Genomic DNA, 27149 nt, shown 5'->3' on the forward strand with positions numbered 1-27149 from the left:
CACCTGGCAGTCAGACTACAGAAATACTCAGCTCCCTCCACCTGGCAGTCAGACTATATCAGCTCCCTCCACATGGCAGTCAGACTACAGAAACACTCAGCTCCCCCCACCTGGCATGTAAAATGTAAAGTTTGGATACTGGGCGATACTCAAGCCGCTTATAACAATGTTAGACCATTTTGGGAAGTCCCGGTTCACCGGACACCCCCAGTCCCCTTCGGTAGCGGCCTCTCCACTCGCCCATAGGTGAGTCATGCACCCGTGGCTAATGGGGAAAGGGGATGGAGCCAGTCGGGCACATCCCAGGCAAAGGGGGGATGCGGGGAAGCGGGCTAGGACCGATGACACCCGCGCCGGGAGAGGAGGGAGGTGTGAGCCCCCTACCCTACCCGCAACAGAGCTGGATTTTCGGAGCTCAGCCCCATGCCGGCGGCTGGCAACCCGTTAATGATCCTTCCGCAGGTTCACCTACGGAAACCTTGTTACAACTTTTACTTACTCTAGATAGTCAAGTTTGAGCGTCTTCTCGGCGCTCCGCCAGGGCCGTGACAGACCTCAGCAGGGCCGATCCGAGGACCTCACTAAACCATCCAATCGGTAGTAGCGACGGGCGGTGTGTACAAAGGGCAGGGACTTAATCAACGCGAGCTTATGACCCGCGCTTACTGGGAATTCCTCGTTCATGGGAAATAATTGCAATCCCCAATCCCTATCACGAGTGGGGTTCATCGGGTTACCCACGCCTCTCGGCGAAGGGTAGACACACGCTGATCCGCTCAGTGTGGCGCGTGTGCAGCCCCGGACATCTAAGGCCATCACAGACCTGTTATTGCTCAATCTCGTGTGGCTGAACGCCACTTGTCCCTCTAAGAAGTTGGACGCCGACCGCTCGGGGCCGCATAACTAGTTAGCATGCCGGAGTCTCGTTCGTTACCGGAATTAACCAGACAAATCGCTCCACCAACTAAGAACGGCCATGCACCACCACCCACAGAATCGAGAAAGAGCTATCAATCTGTCAATCCTTTCCGTGTCCGGGACGGGTGAGGTTTCCCGTGTTGAGTCAAATTAAGCCGCAGGCTCCACTCCTGGTGGTGCCCTTCCGTCAATTCCTTTAAGTTTCAGCTTTGCAACCATACTCCCCCCGGAACCCAAAGACTTTGGTTTCCCGGACGCTGCCCGGCGGGTCATGGGAATAACGCCGCCGGATCGCTAGTTGGCATCGTTTATGGTTGGAACTACGACGGTATCTGATCGTCTTCAAACCTCCAACTTTAGTAAGTTAGTAATGTAAGTTTGTCTTCTTAGCCCAATGGGTGGTTTAGTTTGTCTTCTTAGCCCAGTGGGTGGTTTAGTTTGGGAGCTGTTGTTGAAATTCCTGCAGAGTATACATCTACTTCCTCCTGCTAGTCATTTTAAGACTAGGCCAGATTTATTGTCAGGATATCATTCCATGTTAAAATACAGATTCTTTGTATTTATTGCAGATTATCTGAATCAAGCTAAACATAGACTGAACTAAGTACGATGAAGTTCTTTCAAGTGTTGGAGCCATACATGGGCTCTGCAGTACTATGAAGTTCTTTCAAGTGTTGGAGCCATACATGGGCTCTGCAGTACTATGAAGTTGTTTCAAGTGTTGGAGCCATACATGGGCTCTGCAGTACTATGAAGTTCTTTCAAGTGTTGGAGCCATACATGAGCTCTGCAGTACTATGAAGTTCTTTCAAGTGTTGGAGCCATACATGAGCTCTGCAGTACTATGAAGTTCTTTCAAGTGTTGGAGCCATACATGGGCTCTGCAGTACTATGAAGTTGTTTCAAGTGTTGGAGCCATACATGGGCTCTGCAGTACTATGAAGTTGTTTCAAGTGTTGGAGCCATACATGGGCTCTGCAGTACGATGAAGTTCTTTCAAGTGTTGGAGCCATACATGAGCTCTGCAGTACTATGAAGTTGTTTCAAGTGTTGGAGCCATACATGGGCTCTGCAGTACTATGAAGTTCTTTCAAGTGTTGGAGCCATACATGGGCTCTGCAGTACTATGAAGTTGTTTCAAGTGTTGGAGCCATACATGGGCTCTGCAGTACTATGAAGTTGTTTCAAGTGTTGGAGCCATACATGGGCTCTGCAGTACGATGAAGTTCTTTCAAGTGTTGGAGCCATACATGAGCTCTGCAGTACTATGAAGTTCTTTCAAGTGTTGGAGCCATACATGGGCTCTGCAGTACTATGAAGTTGTTTCAAGTGTTGGAGCCATACATGGGCTCTGCAGTACTATGAAGTTCTTTCAAGTGTTGGAGCCATACATGGGCTCTGCACTACGATGAAGTTCTTTCAAGTGTTGGAGCCATACATGGGCTCTGCAGTACGATGAAGTTCTTTCAAGTGTTGGAGCCATACATGGGCTCTGCACTACGATGAAGTTCTTTCAAGTGTTGGAGCCATACATGGGCTCTGCAGTACTATGAAGTTCTTTCAAGTGTTGGAGCCATACATGGGCTCTGCACTACGATGAAGTTCTTTCAAGTGTTGGAGCCATACATGGGCTCTGCAGTACTATGAAGTTCTTTCAAGTGTTGGAGCCATACATGGGCTCTGCAGTACGATGAAGTTCTTTCAAGTGTTGGAGCCATACATGGGCTCTGCAGTACTATGAAGTTATTTCAAGTGTTGGAGCCATACATGAGCTCTGCAGTACTATGAAGTTCTTTCAAGTGTTGGAGCCATACATGGGCTCTGCAGTACGATGAAGTTCTTTCAAGTGTTGGAGCCATACATGGGCTCTGCAGTACGATGAAGTTCTTTCAAGTGTTGGAGCCATACATGGGATCTGCAGTACTATGAAGTTCTTTCAAGTGTTGGAGCCATACATGGGATCTGCAGTACGATGAAGTTCTTTCAAGTGTTGGAGCCATACATGAGCTCTGCAGTACTATGAAGTTGTTTCCTGTTAATGTATGTTTACATAACTTGCGTTCCAGCTTAAATGCATAGTACATGACTTGTTCACGGTGGAGGCGTGTTGGTTAGGAGTTGGGCTTCTTCGAAAAGAAGAACCACATACAAGTCAGTTCCTGTATTTGTTATGTTTCATGTTTGGTTTTATTGTTGTACAGTATTGGATAGTATTCACACCTACATCAATCTGACTGCATCCCATATGGCAACCGATTCCCTATATAGTGCCATCATTTTGACCAGGGGCCATAGGGCCGATTCCCTATATAGTGCCATCATTTTGACCAGGGGCCATAGGGCGATTCCTATATAGTGCCATCATTTTGACCAGGGGCCATAGGGCCGATTCCCTATATAGTGCCATCATTTTGACCAGGGGCCATAGGGCCGATTCCCTATATAGTGCCATCATTTTGACCAGGGGCCATAGGGCCGATTCCCTATATAGTGCCATCATTTTGACCAGGGGCCATAGGGCCGATTCCCTATATAGGGAAAGGGGGATACCTAGTCAGTTGTACAACAATGTATTCAACTGAAATGTGTCTTCCTGCATTTAACCCACCCCTCTGAATGAGAGATACGGGGGGGCTGCCTTCAATCGACCTCCACGTCTTCGGCGCCTGATGGAACAGTGGGTTAACTCTCTTCCTCAGGGGCAGAACGACAGATTTCTATCTTGTCAGCTTGGGGATTCAGATATAGAAACCTTCCAGTTACTGGCCCAATGCTCTAACCACTAGGCTACCTACTATATAGTGGGGCCATGGGGCTCTGGTCAAAAGTAGTGCACTATATATTGTATTAAATCGGGGGCCATTTGGGAAGCAGCTGTGTAAAGGGACAGTCTTAAGCTCCACAGGGCAACGAGGGGAAGAGTGGTTTTAACTAAGTTTTGATATTGGATTTGCAACAAGCAATCAACAGATATATAGTTCTACATTACAACTGTATGATAGTTATACATCTCTTACTCAGCTCAAAGCAGACTAAACACTTGGGTGGAGTTTAAATGATTTCAGTCAGTTGGTACAGTATTATTTCAGGAATTAAAATGAAAGCCATTTACAATGTACATTAACCATGTCTTTGTGTACTCCAAAGGAACGGAGTACACTGAAAAACAAAAACAGGGTCATCAGCATTGGTTAGTGGGGGTGAGACAAGACGGGTGAGGAGACAAGATGGGTGAGGAGACAAGATGGGTGAGGAGATGAGACGGGTGAGACGAGACGGGTGAGACGAGACGGGTGAGGAGACGAGAACTGTCTGTTAAACAGAGTGTGAAAGATAACACATTCTCAGGGATATAGTTTAACTAGCAGTAAAATGTGATGTCTGACTTTAAGCACCTCTTTTTCCATTGGGTAAAAATACATCTCATGTATAGTTAACTGTTAAAACAAGACATTTGCGTGTCAGTTAATACGTCTCTTCTGTTACGTACCATGACCTGGAACATAATAAATGGTTATTTTGTTTAAACTGTTTTTCCTAAATACTACGGGCTGAGTAAAAATCAACACCTTCGATAGATACAGATGTAACATGAGAACAGAGTCAACATAACCCAATGCTGAAGTTTCATTGAATGTCTGGCTCTTTCCCAGTGGACCCCTCTGCTGTACCAGACAGTCATGTCATTTTAATTGAGAGGCAGATTAGTTATGTTTGTGTGTTTATAAAGTTCTGATTAGATTGGTAAAAGTGAAGACACAAAGAACAGGGCCCAGGCGGTAGACCGGCAAGGCAGGAGGGCTGAGAAACAAACATCACTCTTCCTTAGTGACACACCAACCCAAACACATGTTACATGGTAGAAAACACACAGTAAATATCAGAACAAATGCACTTCTGAAAAGAGAAATGCATCTGCCATTTGCCAAACAAAAACTGGCTTCTCTACAGAGAATACGCTTTATTGACGAAGAACATTATATCCTTAACATTGAAGTGTCAAGAGAGACCGAAAAAATTAAAGGGATCTCACAAGAAATGGATGGGATCTCACAAGAAATGGATGGGATCTCACAAGAAATGGATGGGATCTCACAAGAAATGGATGGGATCTCACAAGAAATGGATGGGATCTCACAAGAAATGGATGGGATCTCACAAGAAATGGATGGGATCTCACAAGAAATGGATGGGATCTCAAGAAATGGATGGGATCTCACAAGAAATGGATGGGATCTCACAAGAAATGGATGGGATCTCACAAGAAATGGATGGGATCTCACAAGAAATGGATGGGATCTCAGAAGAAATGGATGTACCGTAGTAGGTAAGGGATGAAATTACAGCCAGTGTCTCCTACAACTCTCACACACAGGCTTTCTAGGAAGTGTTAGTCCTATAGGATATTTGGAGAGAATACCGGATCATCTGGTATACACTCGTGGACAAAAGTTGAGAATGACACAAATATTAATTTCCACAAAGTTTGCTGCTTCAGTGTCTTTATATATTATTGTCAGATGTTACTATGGATACTGAAGTATAATTACAAGCATTTCATACGTGTCAAAGGCTTTTATTGACAATTACATGAAGTTGATGCAAAGAGTCAATATTTGCAGTGTTGACCCTTCTTTATCAAGACCTCTGCAATCCGCCCTGGCATGCTGGCAATTAACTTCTGGGCCACATCCTGACTGACGGCAGCCCATTCTTGAATAATCAATGCTTAGAGTTTGTCAGAATGTATTCGTTTTTGTATGTCCACCCACCTCTTCAGGATTGACCACAAGTTCTGGGGAGTTTTCTGGCCATGGACTCAAAATATCAATGTTTTGTTCCCCGAGCCACTTAGTTATCACTTTTGCCTTATGGCAAGGTGCTCCATCATGCTGGAAATGGCATTGTTCATCACCAAACTGTTCCTGGATGATTGGGAGAAGTTGCTCTCGGAGGATATGTTGATACCATTCTTTATTCATGCGGACAAGCTTTTGTCCGGATGCCCCAAACAATCGGAAAGGGGATTCATCAGAGAAATTGACTTTACCCCAGTCCTCAGCAGTCCAATCCCTGTACCTTTTGCAGAATATGTCTGTCCCTGATGTTTTTCCTGGAGAGAAGTGGCTTCTTTGCTGCCCTTCTTGACACCAGGCCATCCTCCAAAAGTCTTCGCCTCACTGTGCGTGCAGATGCACTCACACCTGCCTACTGCCATTCCTGAGCAAGCTCTGTACTGGTGGTGCCCCAATCCCGCAGCTGAATCAACTTTAGGAGACGGTCCTGGCACTTGCTGGACTTTCTTGGGCGCCCTGAAGCCTTCTTCACAACAATTGAACCGCTCTCCTGTTAAGTTCTTGATTATCTGATAAATGGTTTATTTAGGTGCAATCTTAAAGGCAGCAATATCCTTGCCTGTGAAGCCCTTTTTGTGCAAAGCAATGATAACGGCATGTATTTCCTTGCAGGTAACCATGGTTGACAGAGGAAGAACAATGATTCCAAGCATCACCCTCCCTTTGAAGCTTCCAATCTGTTATTCAAACTCAATCAGCATGACAGGGTGATCTCCAGCCTTGTCCTTGTCAACACTCACACCTGTGTTAACGAGAGAATCACTGACATGTCGTCAGCTGGTCCTTTTGTGGCAGGGCTAAAATGCAGTGGAAATGTTTGTGGGATTCAGTTCATTTGCATGGCAAAGAAGGACTTTGCAATTAATTGCAATTCATCTGATCACTCTTCATAACATTCTGGAGTATATGCAAATTGCCATAATACAAACTGAGGCAGCAGACTTTGTGAAAATGAATATTTGTGTCATTCTCAAAACTTTTGGCCACGACCGTAGATACAAAGTACCTCATATGTACCCAGTGTTAACAGATACGACAGAACAGAAACATCTTTCCCTTTGGGAGAAAATCAAAGAAAATGTCATTCCTTTGTGCAGTAAACATTTTTCCTGGTACAGTAATGTGTGTAATCAATTTTGTCAATTCTTTAACTGAACTGGAAAAAATGTCCAGCTTCACTTGGAGGTCTATGTCATTATATTATATTATACCAGTCAGTCAACAGACCAGGTCTATGTCATTATATTATACCAGTCAGTCAACAGACCAGGTCTATGTCATTATATTATATTATATTATATTATACCAGTCAGTCAACAGACCAGGTCTATGTCATTATATTATACCAGTCAGTCAACAGACCAGGTCTATGTCATTATATTATACCAGTCAGTCAACAGACCAGGTCTATGTCCGAGTCATGTTCTGGTCAGAGTATCTGTGAGATCTGACAGGGTGATGGTCATGTTCTGGTCAGGGTATCTGTGAGATCTGACAGGGTGATGGTCATGTTCTGGTCAGAGTATCTGTGAGATCTGACAGGGTGATGGTCATGTTCTGGTCAGAGTATCTGTGAGATCTGACAGGGTGATGGTCATGTTCTGGTCAGAGTATCTCTGAGACCTTAGAAGACTTAAAGAGATTAATGAATGAGCATGTTGCTGTGCCACAAGCAGCCTTGGAGAGGAGTACAGAAAGGACACGTTAATATTATCGGATTATAATGACTTATGTAGGAGGGATAAGCGTAAATGGTGAAAACACTTCACAGGGCAGGTACATGAAGCTGAAGCTGGCTGGATGTAGACAGCAGTGTTGTGATATACTGCAGAACACAGACAGAGTTGAACAACACGGTCTTACCTGTTACATTGTACCTCATTAATAACCTTTCAAAATCAGATGTGTTGATTATCCAATACTCTTCCAACTCAGTCTGTACCGACAACACAACACTATTTAAAATCAGATGTGTTGATAATCAAGTTGTCTCAGTAGCTTGTACCTGCATCATCATCAGTGGAGAGCTCCCAGAGTGCTAGACAGAGAGAACTCAGGGAGGGGCTAGCTCCGACCAATCCTTTCAACCAATCAGCAGCAAGAAGAGCGCGGTACTTTACGGTTGCCGTGGAGATCGATAGTGCTACTCAACAATGTGTGGTCGATCTGATCCTCCGCCGCCAGAACCTCCAGTACCGCTGCCTCAAACGCCACTCCCACGTTCGTATCGTCCTTTGCACTGGTCTCGAAGTAGGGACAACAGCCGTTCTCCTCGCACCAGGCCTGAGCCTTGTCCTCCCCCACCTCCCTCCCCTCTTTGTCCACCTTGTTGCCCAGGACAACGAAGGGGAACCTCTCTGGGTCTCGTACGTCAGAGTAACACATGAACTCTTTCTTCCAGCTGGCCAGGTTCTGGAAGCTGTGCAGGTCGTCTACAGCGAAGGTGAGGAGGCAGCAGTCGGCGCCACGGTAGAACGGCGTCCTCAGGGACTTGAAGCGCTCCTGACCAGCCGTGTCCCAGATCTGAAGGGTCACCAGGCGCCCGCCCACCTGGAGAGAGGAAGTGAATGAAAACGTTTGTTGTACCAAAGAGAAACCTTTATTGCTCCCAAAAAGGATTAGATTTGTACATAATATGCACAGCAATCATAAAGATAAAACATTAGACAGGGGAGGAGGAATGAATGACAGTAACACAGCATATAATAAATACATTTATAAAAACACATTCTGTGGGGTAGTAGTCCACTGCACTAGCCTGTATAGAGAATAGGGTGCAATAAGCCTATACATCAATTGAACAAATAACTGCTCAACCCCCCCTCTCCACTAACTGAATTAGAAACTGTACCCACGTTGTCTGCTGTAGGTCTTGCTGATTAATGTATGTACATACAGTGCATTCAGAAAGTTCAGACCCCTTGACTTTCTCCACATTTGGTAACATTACAGCCTTATTCTAAAATAGATTACATTGTCCCCCCCTCTCAATCCAGACACAATAATGACAAATCAAAAACGGGTTTAGACAGGCTTGTTTTCGAGTTGCTGTGCGTTTTGTTGCCAACCTATTTTGCTACCTGACAACTTTACGGTTTTCACTTTTTAATTACCGTTCATATATTTATTTATTTTTTCCCTCAACTTTTTCACTCCGGACGCTTTATCTGGACACGATTCGTCAGGACCTCCAACAGCCGAAGTTAAGTAGTAACATGAACATGATGCCTTCTAATTGTAGTCGCTGTACTCGCCTTATGGCGAGGATAGCTGTGCTACAAGCCCAGCTTCAGACGCAATCGTTAGGCAAGGGTAATTTCAGTGTAGGAAAGGATGAAACAGCGTCTGTGCCACCAGTAAGTACAGATAGTAGTATAAATCCCCTGGCACAGTCCCCGCAGCCGGACAACTTTCTCACGGTTTCTGGAAGGAAATGCTGTAGGAAAGCTCAACCGGTGTCGCTCATTCAGCCGACAGAAACTTTCAACCGGTTTTCCCCATTAAGCAGCGGGTCGGAGTCAGAGGCCGAGTCTTCTCTGGTCTCTACTCTACCCGTTACGGGGTCTGAGACGCCGAAGCTTCCCACCATTAGCTCTGACAAATTGAAAACTCTAGTCATTGGCGACTCCATTACCCGCAGTATTAGACTTAAAACGAATCATCCAGCGATCATACACTGTTTACCAGGGGCAGGGCTACCGACGTTAAGGCTAATCTGAAGATGGTGCTGGCTAAAGCTAAAAATGGCGAGTGTAGAGAGTATAGAGATATTGTTATCCACGTCGGCACCAACGATGTTAGGATGAAACAGTCAGAGATCACCAAGCGCAACATAGCTTCTGCGTGCATATCAGCTAGAAAGATGTGTCGGCATCGAGTAATTGTCTCTGGCCCCCTCCCAGTTAGGGGGAGTGATGAGCTCTACAGCAGAGTCTCACAACTCAATCGCTGGTTGAAAACTGTTTTCTGCCCCTCCCAAAAGATAAAATTTGTAGATAACTGGCCCTCTTTCTGGGACTCGCCCACAAACAGGACCAAGCCTGACCTGCTGAGGAGTGACGGACTCCATCCTAGCTGGAGGGGTGCTCTCATTTTATCTACCAACATAGACAGGGCTCTGACTCCTCTAGCTCCACAATGAAATAGGGTGCAGGCCAGGCAGCAGGCTGTTAGCCAGCCTGCCAGCATAGTGGAGTCTGCCACTAGCACAGTCAGTGTAGTCAGCTCAGCTATCACCATTGAGACCGTGTCTGTGCCTCGACCTAGGTTGGGCAAAACTAAACATGGCGGTGTTCGCCTTAGCAATCTCACTAGGATAAAGACCACCTCCATTCCTGTCATTACTGAAAGAGAACATAATACCTCACATCTCAAAATAGGGCTACTTAATGTTAGATCCCTTACTTCAAAGGCAATTATAGTCAATGAACTAATCACTGATCATAACCTTGATGTGATTGGCCTGACTGAAACATAGCTTAAGCCTGATGAATTTACTGTTTTAAATGAGGCCTCACCTCCTGGCTACACCAGTGACCATATCCCCGTGCATCCCGCAAAGGCGGAGGTGTTGCTAACATTTACGATAGCAAATTTCAATTTACAAAAAAAGACGTTTTCGTCTTTTGAGCTTCTAGTCATGAAATCTATGCAGCCTACTCAATCACTTTTTATAGCTACTGTTTACAGGCCTCCTGGGCCATATACAGCGTTTCTCACTGAGTTCCTATCGGACCTTGTAGTCATAGCAGATAATATTCTAATCTTTGGTGACTTTAATACTCACATGGAAAAGTCCACAGACCCACTCCAAAAGGCTTTCGGAGCCATCATCGACTCAGTGGGTTTTGTCCAACATGTCTCTGGACCCACTCACTGTCACAGTCATACGCTGGACCTAGTTTTGTCCCATGGAATAAATGTTGTGGATCTTAATGTTTTTCCTCATAATCCTGGACTATCGGACCACCATTTTATTACGTTTGCAATTGCAACAAATAATCTGCTCAGACCCCAACCAAGGACCATCAAAAGTCGTGCTATAAATTCACAGACAACACAAAGATTCCTTGATGCCCTTCCAGACTCCCTCTGCCTACCCAAGGACGCCAGAGGACAAAAATCAGTTAACCACCTAACTGAGGATCTCTATTTAACCTTGCGCAATACCCTAGATGCAGTTGCACCCCTCAAAACTAAAAACATTTCTCATAAGAAACTAGCTCCCTGGTGCACAGAAAATACCCGAGCTCTGAAGCAGACTTCCAGAAAATTGGAACGGAAATGGCGCCACAAACTGGAAGTCTTCCGACTAGCTTGGAAAGACGGTACCGTGCAGTACCGAAGAGCCCTTACTGTTGCTCGATCATCCTATTTTTCTAACTTAATTGAGGAAAATAAGAACAATCCGAAATTCCTTTTTGATACTGTCGCAAAGCTAACTAAAAAGCAGTATTCCCCAGGAGAGGATGACTTTCACTTTAGCAGTGATAAATTCATGAACTTCTTTGAGGAAAAGATTATGATTATTAGAAAGCAAATTACGGACTCCTCTTTAAACCTGCGTATTCCTCCAAACCTTAGTTGTCCTGAGTCTGCACAACTCTGCCAGGACCTAGGATCAAGAGAGATGCTCAAGTGTTTTAGTACTATATCTATTGACACAATGATGAAAATAAACCTTCAAGCTGCATACTGGACCCTATTCCAACTAAACTACTGAAAGAGCTGCTTCCTGTGCTTGGCCCTCCTATGTTGAACATAATAAACGGCTCTCTATCCACTGGATGTGTACCAAACTCACTAAAAGTGGCAGTAATAAAGCCTCTCTTGAAAAAGCCAAACCTTGACCCAGAAAATATAAAAAAACTATTGGCCTATATCGAATCTTCCATTCCTCTCAAACATTTTAGAAAAGGCTGTTGCGCAGCAACTCACTGCCTTCCTGGAGACAAACAATGTATACGAACAGGGCTCCGGGCAGCCGAGCGGAAATGGAGGAAAACTCGCCTCCCTGCGGACCTGGCATCCTTTCGCTCCCTCCTCTCTACATTTTCCTCTTCTGTCTCTGCTGCTAAAGCCACTTTCTACCACTCTAAATTCCAAGCTTCTGCCTCTAACCCTAGGAAGCTCTTTGCCACCTTCTCCTCCCTCCTGAATCCCCCCTCCCTCTCTGCAGATGACTTCGTCAACCATTTTGAAAAGAAGGTCGACGACATCCGATCCTCGTTTGCTAAGTCAAACGACACCGCTGGTTCTGCTCACACTGCCCTACCCTGTGCTCTGACCTCTTTCTCCCCTCTCTCTCCAGATGAAATCTCGTGTCTTGTGACGGCCGGCCGCCCAACAACCTGCCCGCTTGACCCTATCCCCTCCTCTCTTCTCCAGACCATTTCCGGAGACCTTCTCCCTTACCTCACCTCGCTCATCAACTCATCCCTGACCGCTGGCTACGTCCCTTCCGTCTTCAAGAGAGCGAGAGCTGCACCCCTTCTGAAAAAACCTACACTCGATCCCTCCGATGTCAACAACTTCAGACCAGTATCCCTTTTTTTTTCTCCAAAACTCTTGAACGTGCCGTCCTTGGCCAGCTCTCCCGCTATCTCTCTCAGAATGACCTTCTTGATCCAAATCAGTCAGGTTTCAAGACTAGTCATTCAACTGAGACTGCTCTTCTCTGTATCACGGAGGCGCTCCGCACCGCTAAAGCTAACTCTCTCTCCTCTGCTCTCATCCTTCTAGACCTATCGGCTGCCTTCGATACTGTGAACCATCAGATCCTCCTCTCCACCCTCTCCGAGTTGGGCATCTCCGGCGCGGCCCACGCTTGGATTGCGTCCTACCTGACAGGTCGCTCCTACCAGGTGGCGTGGCGAGAATCTGTCTCCTCACCACGCGCTCTCACCACTGGTGTCCCCAGGGCTCTGTTCTAGGCCCTCTCCTATTCTCGCTATACACCAAGTCACTTGGCTCTGTCATAACCTCACATGGTCTCTCCTATCATTGCTATGCAGACGACACACAATTAATCTTCTCCTTTCCCCCTTCTGATGACCAGGTGGCGAATCGCATCTCTGCATGTCCGTCAGACATATCAGTGTGGATGACGGATCACCACCTCAAGCTGAACCTCGGCAAGACGGAGCTGCTCTTCCTCCCGGGAAGGACTGCCCGTTCCATGATCTCGCCATCACGGTTGACAACTCCATTGTGTCCTCCTCCCAGAGCGCTAAGAACCTTGGCGTGATCCTGGACAACACCCTGTCGTTCTCAACTAACATCAAGGCGGTGGCCCGTTCCTGTAGGTTCATGCTCTACAACATCCCAGAGTACGACCCTGGCTCACACAGGAAGCGGCGCAGGTCCTAATCCAGGCACTTGTCATCTCCCGTCTGGATTACTGCAACTCGCTGTTGGCTGGGCTCCCTGCCTGTGCCATTAAACCCCTACAACTCATCCAGAACGCCGCAGCCCGTCTGGTGTTCAACCTTCCCAAGTTCTCTCACGTCACCCCGCTCCTCCGCTCTCTCCACTGGCTTCCAGTTGAAGCTCGCATCCGCTACAAGACCATGGTGCTTGCCTACGGAGCTGTGAGGGGAACGGCACCTCAGTACCTCCAGGCTCTGATCAGGCCCTACACCCAAACAAGGGCACTGCGTTCATCCACCTCTGGCCTGCTCGCCTCCCTACCACTGAGGAAGTACAGTTCCCGCTCAGCCCAGTCAAAACTGTTCGCTGCTCTGGCCCCCAATGGTGGAACAAACTCCCTCACGACGCCAGGACAGCGGAGTCAATCACCACCTTCCGGAGACACCTGAAACCCCACCTCTTTAAGGAATACCTAGGATAGGATAAGTCATCCTTCTCACCCCCCTTTTAAGATTTAGATGCACTATTGTAAAGTGACTGTTCCACTGGATGTCATAAGGTGAATGCACCAATTTGTAAGTCGCTCTGGATAAGAGCGTCTGCTAAATGACTTAAATGTAAATGTAAATGTACGAAATGCTTCAGTCTGGTTTTAGACCCCATCATAGCACTGAGACGGCACTTGTGAAGGTGGTAAATTACATTTTAATGGCATCGGACTGAGGCTCTGCATCTGTCCTCGTGCTCCTAGACCTTAGTGCTGCTTTTGATACCATCGAACACCACATTCTTTTGGAGAGATTGGAAACCCAAATTGGTCTACACGGACATGTTCTGGCCTGGTTTAGATCTTATCTGTCGGAAAGATATCAGTTTGTCTCTGTGAATGGTTTGTCCTCTGACAAATCAACTGTAAATTTCGGTGTTCCTCAAGGTTCTGTTTTAGGACCACTATTGTTTTCACTATACATTTTACCTCTTGGGGATGTTATTCGAAAACATAATGTTAACTTTCACTGCTATGCGGATGACACACAGCTGTACATTTCAATGAAACATGGTGAAGCCCCAAAATTGCCCTCGCTAGAAGCATGTGTTTCAGACATAAGGAAGTGGATGGTTGCAAACTTTCTACTATTAAACTCGGACAAAACAGAGATGCTTGTTCTAGGTCCCAAGAAACAAAGAGATCTTCTGATGAATCTGACAATTAATCTCAATGGTTGTACAGTCGTCTCAAATAAAACTGTGAAGGACCTCGGCATTACTCTGGACCCTGATCTCTCTTTTGAAGAACATATCAAGACCATTTCGAGGACAGCTTTTTTCCATCTACGTAATCTTGCAAAAATCAGAAACTTTCTGTCCAAAAATGATGCAGAAAAATTAATTCATGCTTTTGTCACTTCTAGGTTAGACTACTGCAATGCTCTACTTTCCGGCTACCCGGATAAAGCACTAAATAAACTTCAGTTAGTGCTAAATACGGCTGCTAGAATCCTGACTAGAACCCCAAAATTTGATCATATTACTCCAGTGCTAGCCTCTCTACACTGGCTTCCTGTCAAAGCAAGGGCTGAATTTAAGGTTTTACTGCTAACCTACAAAGCATTACATGGGCTTGCTCCTACCTATCTCTCTGATTTGGTCCTGCACGTACGCTACGGTCACAAGACGCAGGCCTCCTAATTGTCCCTAGAATTTCTAACCAAACAGCTGGAGGCAGGGCTTTCTCCTATAGAGCTCCATTTTTATGGAACGGTCTGCCTACCCATGTCAGAGACGCAAACTCGGTCTCAACCTTTAAGTCTTTACTGAAGACTTATCTCTTCAGTGGGTCATATGATTGAGTGTAGTCTGGCCCAGGAGTGGGAAGGTGAACGGAAAGGCTCTGTAGCAACGAACCGCCCTTGCTGTCTCTGCCTGGCCAGTTCCCCTCTTTCCACTGGGATTCTCTGCCTCTAACCCTATTACAGGGGCTGAGTCACTGGCTTACTGGGGCTCTCTCATGCCGTCCCTGCAGGGGGTGCGTCACCTGAGTGGGTTGATTCACTGTTGTGGTCATCCTGTCTGGGTTGGCGCCCCCTCCTTGGGTTGCGCCGTGGCGGAGATCTTTGTGGGTTATACTCAGCCTTGTCTCAGGATGGTAAGTTGGTGGTTGAAGATATCCCTCTAGTGGTGTGGGGGCTGTGCTTTGGCAAAGTGGGTGGGGTTATATCCTTCCTGTTTGGCCCTGTCCGGGGTGTCCTCGGATGGGTCCACAGTGTCTCCTCACCCCTCCTTTCTCAGCCTCCAGTATTTATGCTGCAGTAGTTCGTGTCGGGGGGCTAGGGTCAGTTTGTTATATCTGGAGTACTTCTCCTGTCCTATTCGGTGTCCTGTGTGAATCTAAGTGTGCGTTCTCTAATTCTCTCTTTCTTTCTCTCTCTCGGAGGACCTGAGCCCTAGGACCATGCCCCAGGACTACCTGACATGATGACTCCTTGCTGTCCCCAGTCCACCTGGCCATGCTGCTGCTCCAGTTTCAACTGTTCTGCCTTACTATTATTTGACCATGCTGGTCATTTATGAACATCTTGGCCATGTTCTGTTATAATCTCCACCCGGCACAGCCAGAAGAGGACTGGCCACCTCACATAGCCTTTCTAGGGAGTTTTTCCTAGCCACCGTGCTTCTACACCTGCATTGCTTGCTGTTTGGGGTTTTAGGCTGGGTTTCTGTACAGCACTTTGAGATATCAGCTGATGTACGAAGGGCTATATAAATACAATTTGATTGATTGATTGACATTTTTGCAAATGTATTAAAAACAAAAGGCTGAGTACTCAGTACTTTGTTGAAGCACATTAATCAGCGATTACAGCCTTGAGTCTTCTTGGGTATGACGCTACACGCTTGGCACACCTGTATTTGGGGAGTTTCTCCCATTCTTCTCTGCAGATCCTCTCAAGCCCTGTCGGGATGGTGGGGAGCATCACAGCACAGCTACTTTCAGGTGTCTCCAGAGATGTTCAAGTCTGGGCCACTCAAGAACATTCAGAGACTTTTCCCCAAGCCACTTCTGTGTTGTCTTGGTTGTATACTTAGGGTCGTTGTCCTGTTGGAAGGTGAGGTCCTGAGCGCTCTGGAGCAGGTTGTCATCAAGGATCTCTCTGTACTTTGCGCTGTTCATCTTTCCCTCGATCCTACCACCACCATGCTTCACCGTGGGGTTGGGGTTCATCGTAGGAATGGTGCCAGGTTTCCTCCAGATGTGACGCTTGGCATTCAGGCCAAAGAGTTCAATCTTGGTTTCAACAGACCAGAGAATCTTGTTTATCATGGTCAGAGTCTTTAGGTGCCATTTGGCAAACTCCAAATGGGCTGTCATGTGCCTTTTACTGACAAGCGGCTTCCATCAGGCCACTCTACCATGAAGGCCTGATTGGTGGAGTGCTGCAGAGATGGTTGTACTTCTGGAAGGTTCTTCCATCTCCACAGAGGAACTCACCTCCCTGACCAAGGCCCTTCTCGCCCGCCTGCTCAGTTTGGCCAGGCTGCCAGCTCTAGGAAGAGTATTGGTGGTTCCAATCTTCTGCCACTGTGTTCTTGGGGATCTTCCATACTACAGACATTTTTTGGCACTCTTCCCCAGATCTGTGCCTCGACACAATCCTGTCTCTGCGCTCTACGGACAATTAAACCGACTTCATGGCTTGTTTTTTGCTCTGACATGCACTGTCAACTGGGGGACCTTATATAGATAGACAGGTGTGTGCATTTCCAAATCATGTGCATTCAATTGAATTAACCACAGGTGGACTCCAAGTTGTAGCAACATCAAGGATGGTCAATGGAAACAGGATGAACCTGATCTCAATTTCGAGTCTCATATCAAGGGGTCTGAATACTTATGAAAATAAGTTTAGAAAACCTAAAAACCTGTTTCTCATTATGGGGTATTGTGTGTAGATTGATGAGGACATTTTTTATTTAATCCATTTTAGAAAAAGGCTGTAATGTAACAAAATGGTGGAAAAAGTCAAGTGGTCTGAATACTTTTTACTTTCTAGATGAACTGAAGGTATTTATGTGGTGACGCGGTACTGTGGTTAGTTGAGATGCAATACATTTCCAGAAAGGGACACAATAATAATAATTATTATTCAATTTCAGACAGAGCTTGGCTCTATCTCCTCACCTCCTTCTCAATCTCATTGGAGGAGAAGGTCCAAGGTCCCTCCCCTTATTTTGCAGTTTGAGAAGGTGGCAAGGAGATAATGTGAAGAATCAAAAAAATACTAATTCAGAAACTGCTCTAAATCTGACCTCCAGGTCTCTGTTGAGGAACTCGACCCCGATGGTGTGGAAGGACTGGGAGTCGAAGCGGTCCGTGACGTAGCGGTTCATTAAGGAAGACTTTCCCACACCGCCGTCCCCCAGCAGGATCACCTTTAACAGCAGGCTCTTCCCGCTCATCACAAACCTTCCTCTGCTGCTAGGCGGTGCAGCTCACCAGGCCATTCCAGGACCAGGCCCCCTCCCTCCCTCCGCTGGCAGGCTGGCTAGCCTGGAGTCGAGCCTCCTAGTCGGGTTACTGATCACTGTGACCCAGCCTCCACCTTGATGCTAGGCTACTGGGCTAGTACTAGCAGGGTCAATGCAACCTGAAGGATGAGCAGAGAGATTTTTTTTTTTAACTATGAAATGTTATTGGTATTTGTAAGATGTTACAGGTGTAGCGAAATGCTTATGCTCCAACAGCACATTAATGCCCAACAATACACACATCCCAGAAATGTAAAGGTAATTAAGAAATATTAGAATGAGCAACGTCAGAGTCCGGAAAATAAATATGTTTGATGGTATGTATAGACAGTATATGAATAGAAAAGGTGTGTACAGCAGTAGTTATATAGGATGAGCCTTGACTAGAATTCAGTATATACATATGAAGTGAGTAAAACAGTATGTAAGCATTATTAAAGTGACCTGTGTTTAATGACTATGTACATAGTACAGCAGTCTTTAAGGTGCAGGGTTGAGTGCCGGGTGGTAGCCGGCTAGTTACAGTGACTAAGTTCAGGGCAGGGTACTGGGCGGAGGTCAGCTAGTGGTGATTATTTAACAGTCTGATGGCCTGGTGATAGAAAATGGTTTTCCAGCTTTGATGCACCTGTACTGTTTCCGCCTTCTAGATGAAGGGATGAACAGGTCGTGACTCGGGAGGCTGAGGTCCTTGATGATCTTCATGGCCTTCCTGTGACACCGGGTGCTGTAGATGTCCTGGAGGGCAGGCAGTGTGCCCCCGGTGATGTTTGGGCTGAAAGCACCACCCTCTGGAGAGCCCTGCAATTGCAGACGGTGCAGTTGCCATTCCAGGTGGTGATACAGTCTGACAGGATGCTGTCAATGGTGCATCTGTAGAAGTTCGTGAGGTTGTTAGAGTCCAAGCCAAATTTCTTCAGCCTCCTAGACGTTGAAGAGGCGGTGTTGTGCCTTCTTCACCAAACTGTCTGTGTGGATTGACCATTTCAGGTGGTCAGTGATGTGCACCCCGAGGACCTTTAAGCTTTTCACCCTCTCCACTGTGGCTTGTCGATTTGGATGGGGCATGCTCCTTCTGCTGTCTCCTGAAGTCCACGATCAGCTCCTTCATTTTGTTGACGTTGAGGGAGAGGATATTTTCCTGGCACCAATCCACCAGGGCTCTCATCTCCTCCCTGTAGGCTGTCTCGTCATTGTTAGTAATTAGGTCTACTACTGTTGTGTCGTCTCCAACTCAATCAAGTTTGCAGACGTGTGGCCACGCAGTCATGGGTGAACAGAGAGTATAGGAGGGGGCTGAGCATGCAGCCTTGTGGAGCGCCTGTGTTGAGGATCAACGTAGCGGAGGTGTTGTTGCCTACCTTCACCATCTGGGGGCCCGTTAGGAAGTCCAGGATCCAGTTGAATAGGTCCAGACCCAGGGCCCCAAACATAGTGATGAGCTTGGAAGGCACTATGGTGTTGAAGATAATGCTTTTCATCGACTACTGCTCTCTTACATAGGTATTCCTCTTGTCAAGATGGGATAGGGTAGTGTGCAGTGCGATGGCGATTGTGTCATCCGTGGATCAGTTGGGGCAGTATGCAAATTGTAGTGGGTCAGGTAAGGTGGAGGTGATATGGTCCTTAACTAGCTTCTCAGCACAGAAGTGAGTGCTACGGGGCGATAGCCATTTAGTTCAGTTACCTTCACTTTCTTGGGTACAGGAACAATGGTGGACATCTTTAAGCAAGTGCGGACAGCAAACTGGGATATGGAGAGATTTAATATGTCCGTAAACACTCCAGCCAGCTGGTCTAAACATGCTCTGAGGAAGCAGACAGGGATGCCGTCTGGGCCAGCAGCCTTGAGAGGGTTAACATGCTTAAATGTCTTACTCACGTCGGCCACGCGGTGGAGGCCCTACGTTTTTCCTGTAGTGGGGAAAGGTGTTTAGCTTGTCCGAGAGCGTCGGTGTAGCAGGTTTCCACTTTATAATCCGCGACTGTCTAAGGTCCCTGCAACATACGTCTCATGTCTGAGCCGTTGAATTGCAACTCCACTGTCTCTGTACTGAAGATGTGTCTGTTAGCTGGACTGTTTTACTCAGCCATGTTCCCAGTCATCTTGCCGTGGTTAAATGCAGTGGTTCGTGCTTTCAAATTTGCGTGAATGCTGTCTTTTGGCTTGGATAAGTTCTACTCGTCACAGTGGGAACAACATCCTCTATGCACTTCCTGATCAATTCAGTAACTGAGTCAGCGTATACATCAATGTTTTTTTTAGACAACCCAGAACATTTCCCAGTCCGCGTTATCAAAACAATCTTGATGCATAGATTCCGATTGGTCAGACCAATGTTGAACAGTCCTTACCACGGTTATTTCCTGTATCAGTTTTTGCCTATAGGAAGGGAGAAGCAGAATGTAGGTGTGATCTGATTTGCCGAAGGCAGAGCGGGGGAGGGCCTTGTAGCCTTCCTGGAAAGGGGAGTAGCAATGGTCAATAATTATTGATGAGCGAGTAGCACAGGCAATGTGTTTATAAAACTTTTCCTCGGATTTGCTTTATTAAAATCCCCAGCCCAAATAAATGTGGCCTCATTATATGCGGTTTCCAGTTTGTACAAAGTCCAGCGTAGTTCCTCGAGAGCCGTCATGTGTCGGCTTGAGGGGGAATATACACGGCCGTGACGATAACCGAAGAAAATTTTCTTGGGGAGGGAATGCGGTCGGCATTTGATAGTGAGGTATTCCATATCGGGAGAACAAAGGGACTTGAGTTCCTGTATGTTACCACAATCACATCATGAGTAGTTAATCATGAAAAACACACCTCCGCCTCTCTCTTTCCCGGACAGTTCTTTCTTCTTGTCCATGCGATGTACGGAGAACCCCGCTGGCTGTATGGACAGGGACAATATACCTGGAGAGCCATGATTCCATGAAACAGAGCATGTTACGGTCCCTGATGTCTCTCTTGAAGGAGATCCTCGCCCTGAGCGCGTCTACTTTATTTTCCAGGGACTGAACATTTAAGAGTAATATACTCAGAACAGGTGAATGATATACATGCATTCTGAGTCGGACTAAAAACCCACTCCGTATTCCTCTTCTCGTCCGCGGCATCTTGGAGCAGTGGAAATGCCTCTGGGGGTACGAACAAGAGATCCAATTCAGTAAAGCCTAATTTCTGGTCAAAATGCTGGTGAGGGACCACCTATATAATATCCAAAAGTTATTTTCAGCTGTAGGTAATAATGAAAGAAATGTTCTGAACAAGTAATATAACAAACAACAAAAAACGAAATACTGCAGAGTTGGCTACAAGGTAGGAATAGGGAGACCAAGTCTGTATAAAATTGGCTTTGTGTTCATGAGAGGCCGAAGACCTAACAGCAACCTGAGAGATACATGCTGGAAGATACTGACAATGAACACAACAACTTAGGCCTAGACAAAACAACATCAAGTAGCTGTCTTTCACCAGGAGGAGAAGTGGAGAGAGAGACTAGCTAGAGACAGAACAAAAGAGAATGGTTACTAAAACTGACAAACTCAAATAGCAGCAGATTTTTTATTTTTTATGTAACAAACATACTGATACAACAACAATCTTTCTTCCAAAACTCTTTGTATATGGAGCGTCATAAATCTGGAAACCTAGACTAACAACAGAACAACTATTTGGAAGTGATGTCCCTCCTGTCTGAAATGTACTAGGTGAAGAGATATGTGTAAGGTCACCAGGGTGGTTGTCCTCTGGGACACCTGATAGGGGTGAATGACTCGAAGAAGAAACTCCCCCTCTCACAAACCCAGGGATTGGTCGAGCTGGAGATTGGCAAGTCGTAAAATGTACTACTGATGAGCTAAAGTTCCTCTGCTGTACATCACGATCCCCATGTTGTTGATAATGTAGAGACAGGAAGTAACCCTGAACCCGTGTACAGTATGGTTGAAAATCACAGGGGAGAAATAAGTATTAATGCTGCAAGTGACATGGTTGACATGATTTACAATACAGCTTTAGTAAACTGCTTCTTATTATGCCACATGATAGATAGTTGGATAGTTTGCTAACTCACAACAACTCAGAAGGTGTCCTCCACTACCAGCGACTTTAATAACAACAAAGATGAGCCAGGAAGATGAGCACTCGACTGACTCAGGAACACATGACAACAAGAACAACAAAGATGAGTCAGGAAGATGAGCACTCGACTGACTCAGGAACATATGACAACAACAACAACGATGAGTCAGGAAGATGAGCACTCGACTGACTCAGGAACATATGACAACAACAACAAAGATGAGTCAGGAAGATGAGCACTCGACTGACTCAGGAACATATGACAACAACAACAACAAAGATGAGTCAGGAAGATGAGCACTCGACTGACTCAGGAACATATGACAACAACAACAACGATGAGTCAGGAAGATGAGCACTCGACTGACTCAGGAACATATGACAACAACAACAACAAAGATGAGTCAGGAAGATGAGCACTCGACTGACTCAGGAACACATGACAACAACAACAACAAAGATGAGTCAGGAAGATGAGCACTCGACTGACTCAGGAACATATGACAACAACAAAGATGAGTCAGGAAGATGAGCACTCGACTGACTCAGGAACACATGACAACAATAACAACAACAAAGATGAGTCAGGAAGTTGAGCACTCGACTGACTCAGGAACACATGACAACAACAAAGATGAGTCAGGAAGATGAGCACTCGACTGACTCAGGAACACATGACAACAACAACAAAGATGAGTCAGGAAGATGAGCACTCGACTGACTCAGGAACACATGACAACAACGACGAGCCAGGAAGATGAGCACTCGACTGACTCAGGAACACATGACAACAACAAAGATGAGCCAGGAAGATGAGCACTCGACTGACTCAGGAACACATGACAACAACAACAACAACAACAATGATGAGTCAGGAAGATGAGCGCTCGACTGACTCAGGAACACATGACAACAACAACAACAACAACGATGAGTCAGGAAGATGAGCACTCGACTGACTCAGGAACACATGACAACAACAACCACAACAACAACGATGAGTCAGGAAGATGAGCACTCGACTGACTCAGGAACACATGACAACAACAACAACGATGAGTCAGGAAGATGAGCACTCGACTGACTCAGGAACACATGACAACAACAAAGATGAGTCAGGAAGATGAGCACTCGACTGACTCAGGAACACATGACAACAACAAAGATGAGTCAGGAAGATGAGCACTCGACTGACTCAGGAACACATGACAACAACAACAACAAAGATGAGTCAGGAAGATGAGCACTCGACTGACTCAGGAACACATGACAACAACAACAAAGATGAGTCAGGAAGATGAGCACTCGACTGACTCAGGAACACATGACAACAACAACAACAACGATGAGTCAGGAAGATGAGCACTCGACTGACTCAGGAACACATGACAACAACAACAACAAAGATGAGTCAGGAAGATGAGCACTCGACTGACTCAGGAACACATGACAACAACAACAACAAAGATGAGTCAGGAAGATGAGCACTCGACTGACTCAGGAACACATGACAACAACAACAAAGATGAGTACTCGACTGACTCAGGAACACATGACAACAACAAAGATGAGCCAGGAAGATGAGCACTCGACTGACTCAGGAACACATGACAACAACAAAGATGAGTCAGGAAGATGAGCACTCGACTGACTCAGGAACACATGACAACAACAACAAAGATGAGTCAGGAAGATGAGCACTCGACTGACTCAGGAACACATGACAACAACAAAGATGAGTCAGGAAGATGAGCACTCGACTGACTCAGGAACACATGACAACAACAACAACAAAGATGAGTCAGGAAGATGAGCACTCGACTGACTCAGGAACACATGACGACAACAACAACAAAGATGAGTCAGGAAGATGAGCACTCGACTGACTCAGGAACACATGACAACAAAGATGAGTCAGGAAGATGAGCACTCGACTGACTCAGGAACACATGACAACAACAACAACAAAGATGAGTCAGGAAGATGAGCACTCGACTGACTCAGGAACACATGACAACAACAACAACAAAGATGAGTCAGGAAGATGAGCACTCGACTGACTCAGGAACACATGACAACAACAACAAAGATGAGTACTCGACTGACTCAGGAACACATGACAACAACAAAGATGAGCCAGGAAGATGAGCACTCGACTGACTCAGGAACACATGACGACAACAAAGATGAGTCAGGAAGATGAGCACTCGACTGACTCAGGAACACATGACAACAACAAAGATGAGTCAGGAAGATGAGCACTCGACTGACTCAGGAACACATGACAACAACAAAGATGAGTCAGGAAGATGAGCACTCGACTGACTCAGGAACACATGACGACAACAACAACAACGACGAGTCAGGAAGATGAGCACTCGACTGACTCAGGAACACATGACAACAACAACAAAGATGAGTACTCGACTGACTCAGGAACACATGACAACAACAAAGATGAGTCAGGAAGATGAGCACTCGACTGACTCAGGAACACATGACAACAACAACAAAGATGAGTCAGGAAGATGAGCACTCGACTGACTCAGGAACACATGACAACAACAAAGATGAGTCAGGAAGATGAGCACTCGACTGACTCAGGAACACATGACAACAACAAAGATGAGTCAGGAAGATGAGCACTCGACTGACTCAGGAACACATGACGACAACAACAACAAAGATGAGTCAGGAAGATGAGCACTCGACTGACTCAGGAACACATGACAACAACAACAATAACGTTCCACCATAATTTGTCTAAGATTAGGATCTGTATTTATCTATTTCATAATTATTGTTATGTTTATTGATAAGATATTAAGCATTTTTTACCACCATTACCAATGCAAAAATTATCATTATCGCAATAGTTTGAGGTCCAGAAAAGTCAAACAAGTCAATTTATAATATTTTTTTGTTTTTACATTCCTCACCTAATAAAAAGGCCTGAGTTAAAACATGACACTGAAATCAAATATTTAAAATTGTATAAACATTTATTTAGCAATTTCACTCATTACCACAACAATATTTTCTGACAAATTGTCACAATTACTTGTGTATGTATATGTTATTTTTATGTACACAATTGGATAAACAAAAGACAAACTAAGATTAAGCCAAAATGGCAAAAGTATACATTCGATTTTTCCTCAAAATTGGTGCATTACTGTAATGATAAGCAAGGTTTCGGAGATGAAAATGCATTTTTCGGTAATGAGTGTTGCATCGTTTGCCGTTGAAGAACTGTACTGAGCTCTATTAGAGATTCAGTAACCCAATACATCATCCAACTGTCATTTGTTAATCCCAAATGACTTGCATAAAACTAAAATCACAGATTTTAATGCAATTGACTAAAACACCCCTTATTAAAGCATAATGACAAAAAAAGTGACTTAAATAAACCAAAAGGTCTTTATGGGTAATATTGGAATATTAGGACATGGATGTGTTTGGTTCTAAGGTATTTTAGATGCATTTCTAAATTGAATGGGATCCTGCGAGCAAATGGCATAACATGATATGCCTATATAATATCTAAACATATGGGATATGGACAAGCAACTGTCTTGGAATATCTAACAACAGTATAGGTAAGCGCTTAAACAGGTACATGTCAAATTGGGGAATATCCTCATTTAAGTGGTGGATGCTCTTTGCTGAAAAACAAACTCCAGATTGTGGCTTTAAGTCAATTAAAATGGGGTTTATAAACCCAGATTTCTTGACTACCCCCTACTTAATCAAATTACTGTTTTACAAAAACAAATCTATACAATGAGTGTAAGCAGTGGTCCTAGTAAATAATTAACGTTACCAGCATAACGCATCCATTGTATACATTACAATTAGCTTATTATCATTACCAAAACTGACCCTAAAAATGGGGCAGGAATGAGAAGTGTATTTTGTAATGACAGGCCCTTAGCTCTACCAGTGATAGGAGACAGCCATGACTCAAAACAATTGACCACATCAGTAAAGCCCATTCATGCCTCCATGTTGGTAAGGTCTTTAAGTTTTTTTAGTCATTAGGGTAATGAGAAGGTTAAGTGTCCTAAAGACGGTGTTTGAGAATAAGATTCTGCTTCTGAAGGCATATAAAAAGGTTACATGAGATGTTTTATTTAAAACATGTGAAGAAATTAAATTAACTTGCTCTCATCTAAGGACGGCTCCTTCTGACGCATCATGGGGAATACAACTTCACTTAAAAAAAAGTTGACAGCGACTTGAAAAAGTGTTATTGTAATGAGAAACATGTGCGAAGACACTGCTTTAAATCAACAAATATTAGATTCATGTAAACTTCTATTAACGTATACCATTTTATGATTTATGGACAAACTACAACAAAATGTTGTAATTTATTCAAATAAGTTAGCTAGGTTTTTCTAAAGTAAAGTTTTATTTTTTTAAATGACCCGAGAATTTTATCTGGAAGCATTTCGGTGCATACAATTCAGGCGAAAAAGTCAAATGTATATAAACATAGACACTGTGCCATAAACTAGGCATCTTAATCTTTAGATTTATATTTTATTATTGCAGACACAGCATGGTTTTCTAACTCAATTTGCTAGCGCCATGGATACAACTGGTTTCATGAGAATCAATCAATTAACGTAGTAGCTAACTTCAACTAACTGCTATAGTTGTTCTGATGCCAATTTAATGTAGAGAATCACATCTGCGTGTTGCCATTTCGTAAATGTATTACACGGGACATCTAGCTAGATATAGGGATGAATAGCTAGCAAATTAAATGGCGACTATATGATGATGATGGGGATTTAAAACAAAAAAAAAGCCACAGACTGTTACCGTTAGCAAGCTATGTTTAGTGGATGGGTTGTGATGTTGACATCAATTGTTCTGAATTATTCAACTAAACTACGAATAAACAGACCGATTTGATCAAACGTGCAACATAAATCAATATTACTACATGTGACTGCATTAATTTAAGGAGTAAAATCGTTTTCGTTACCTCATTCTATACCATGATATGAGTCGTGGCTTGCCCAGTTTTGCATCTGAAATTTGATGTGCTTTGAACTCGCTTGTTGGAGTTGCAGTGCGTCCCCAGTCTTTTACAGTGCAGGGTAATCGTCAGTCAAAACAGGTGCGTTTTGCAACGAAAACAATAGTTGCTATTGGACAAATGCAGGTTGTTCGGCCCCGTTTAATTAAATTTGCTTCTGTTTAAGAACCGTTTTGCAACAGAATATGCGTAATGAATACGTTCAGTCGCGACGCCTGGTCCTAAAGCCCGCATCCCCCACCCATCCATGGTCCATTTATTTATTTTGCTGTCAAATACCTCAACATGTTCAAATGGCCCTGATTTGACTGTATATATTCTCTATTTTATGTGTTCTTTAAATGGTTTATCG

At 44.9% G+C, this 27149-nt stretch overlaps 1 protein-coding gene across 1 annotated transcript; it reads right to left on the reverse strand.

Annotated features, from left to right (window-relative positions):
• Positions 1-2986: 2986 nt before the first annotated feature.
• Positions 2987-27121, reverse strand: LOC118363232 (ras-related protein Rab-9B-like). The gene is made up of 3 exons (XM_035743901.2): positions 26744-27121; positions 17451-17788; positions 2987-8324 (listed from the first exon to the last, which is right to left on the reverse strand). Exons 2-3 carry the CDS (start codon positions 17598-17600, stop codon positions 7866-7868), a joined length of 609 nt encoding a protein of 202 aa, XP_035599794.1. The 5' UTR covers positions 17601-17788; positions 26744-27121; the 3' UTR covers positions 2987-7865.
• Positions 27122-27149: the final 28 nt, after the last annotated feature.

This window comes from Oncorhynchus keta, chromosome 30 (genome assembly GCF_023373465.1).
Source record: "Oncorhynchus keta strain PuntledgeMale-10-30-2019 chromosome 30, Oket_V2, whole genome shotgun sequence".
NCBI classification, from domain to species: domain Eukaryota; kingdom Metazoa; phylum Chordata; class Actinopteri; order Salmoniformes; family Salmonidae; genus Oncorhynchus; species Oncorhynchus keta.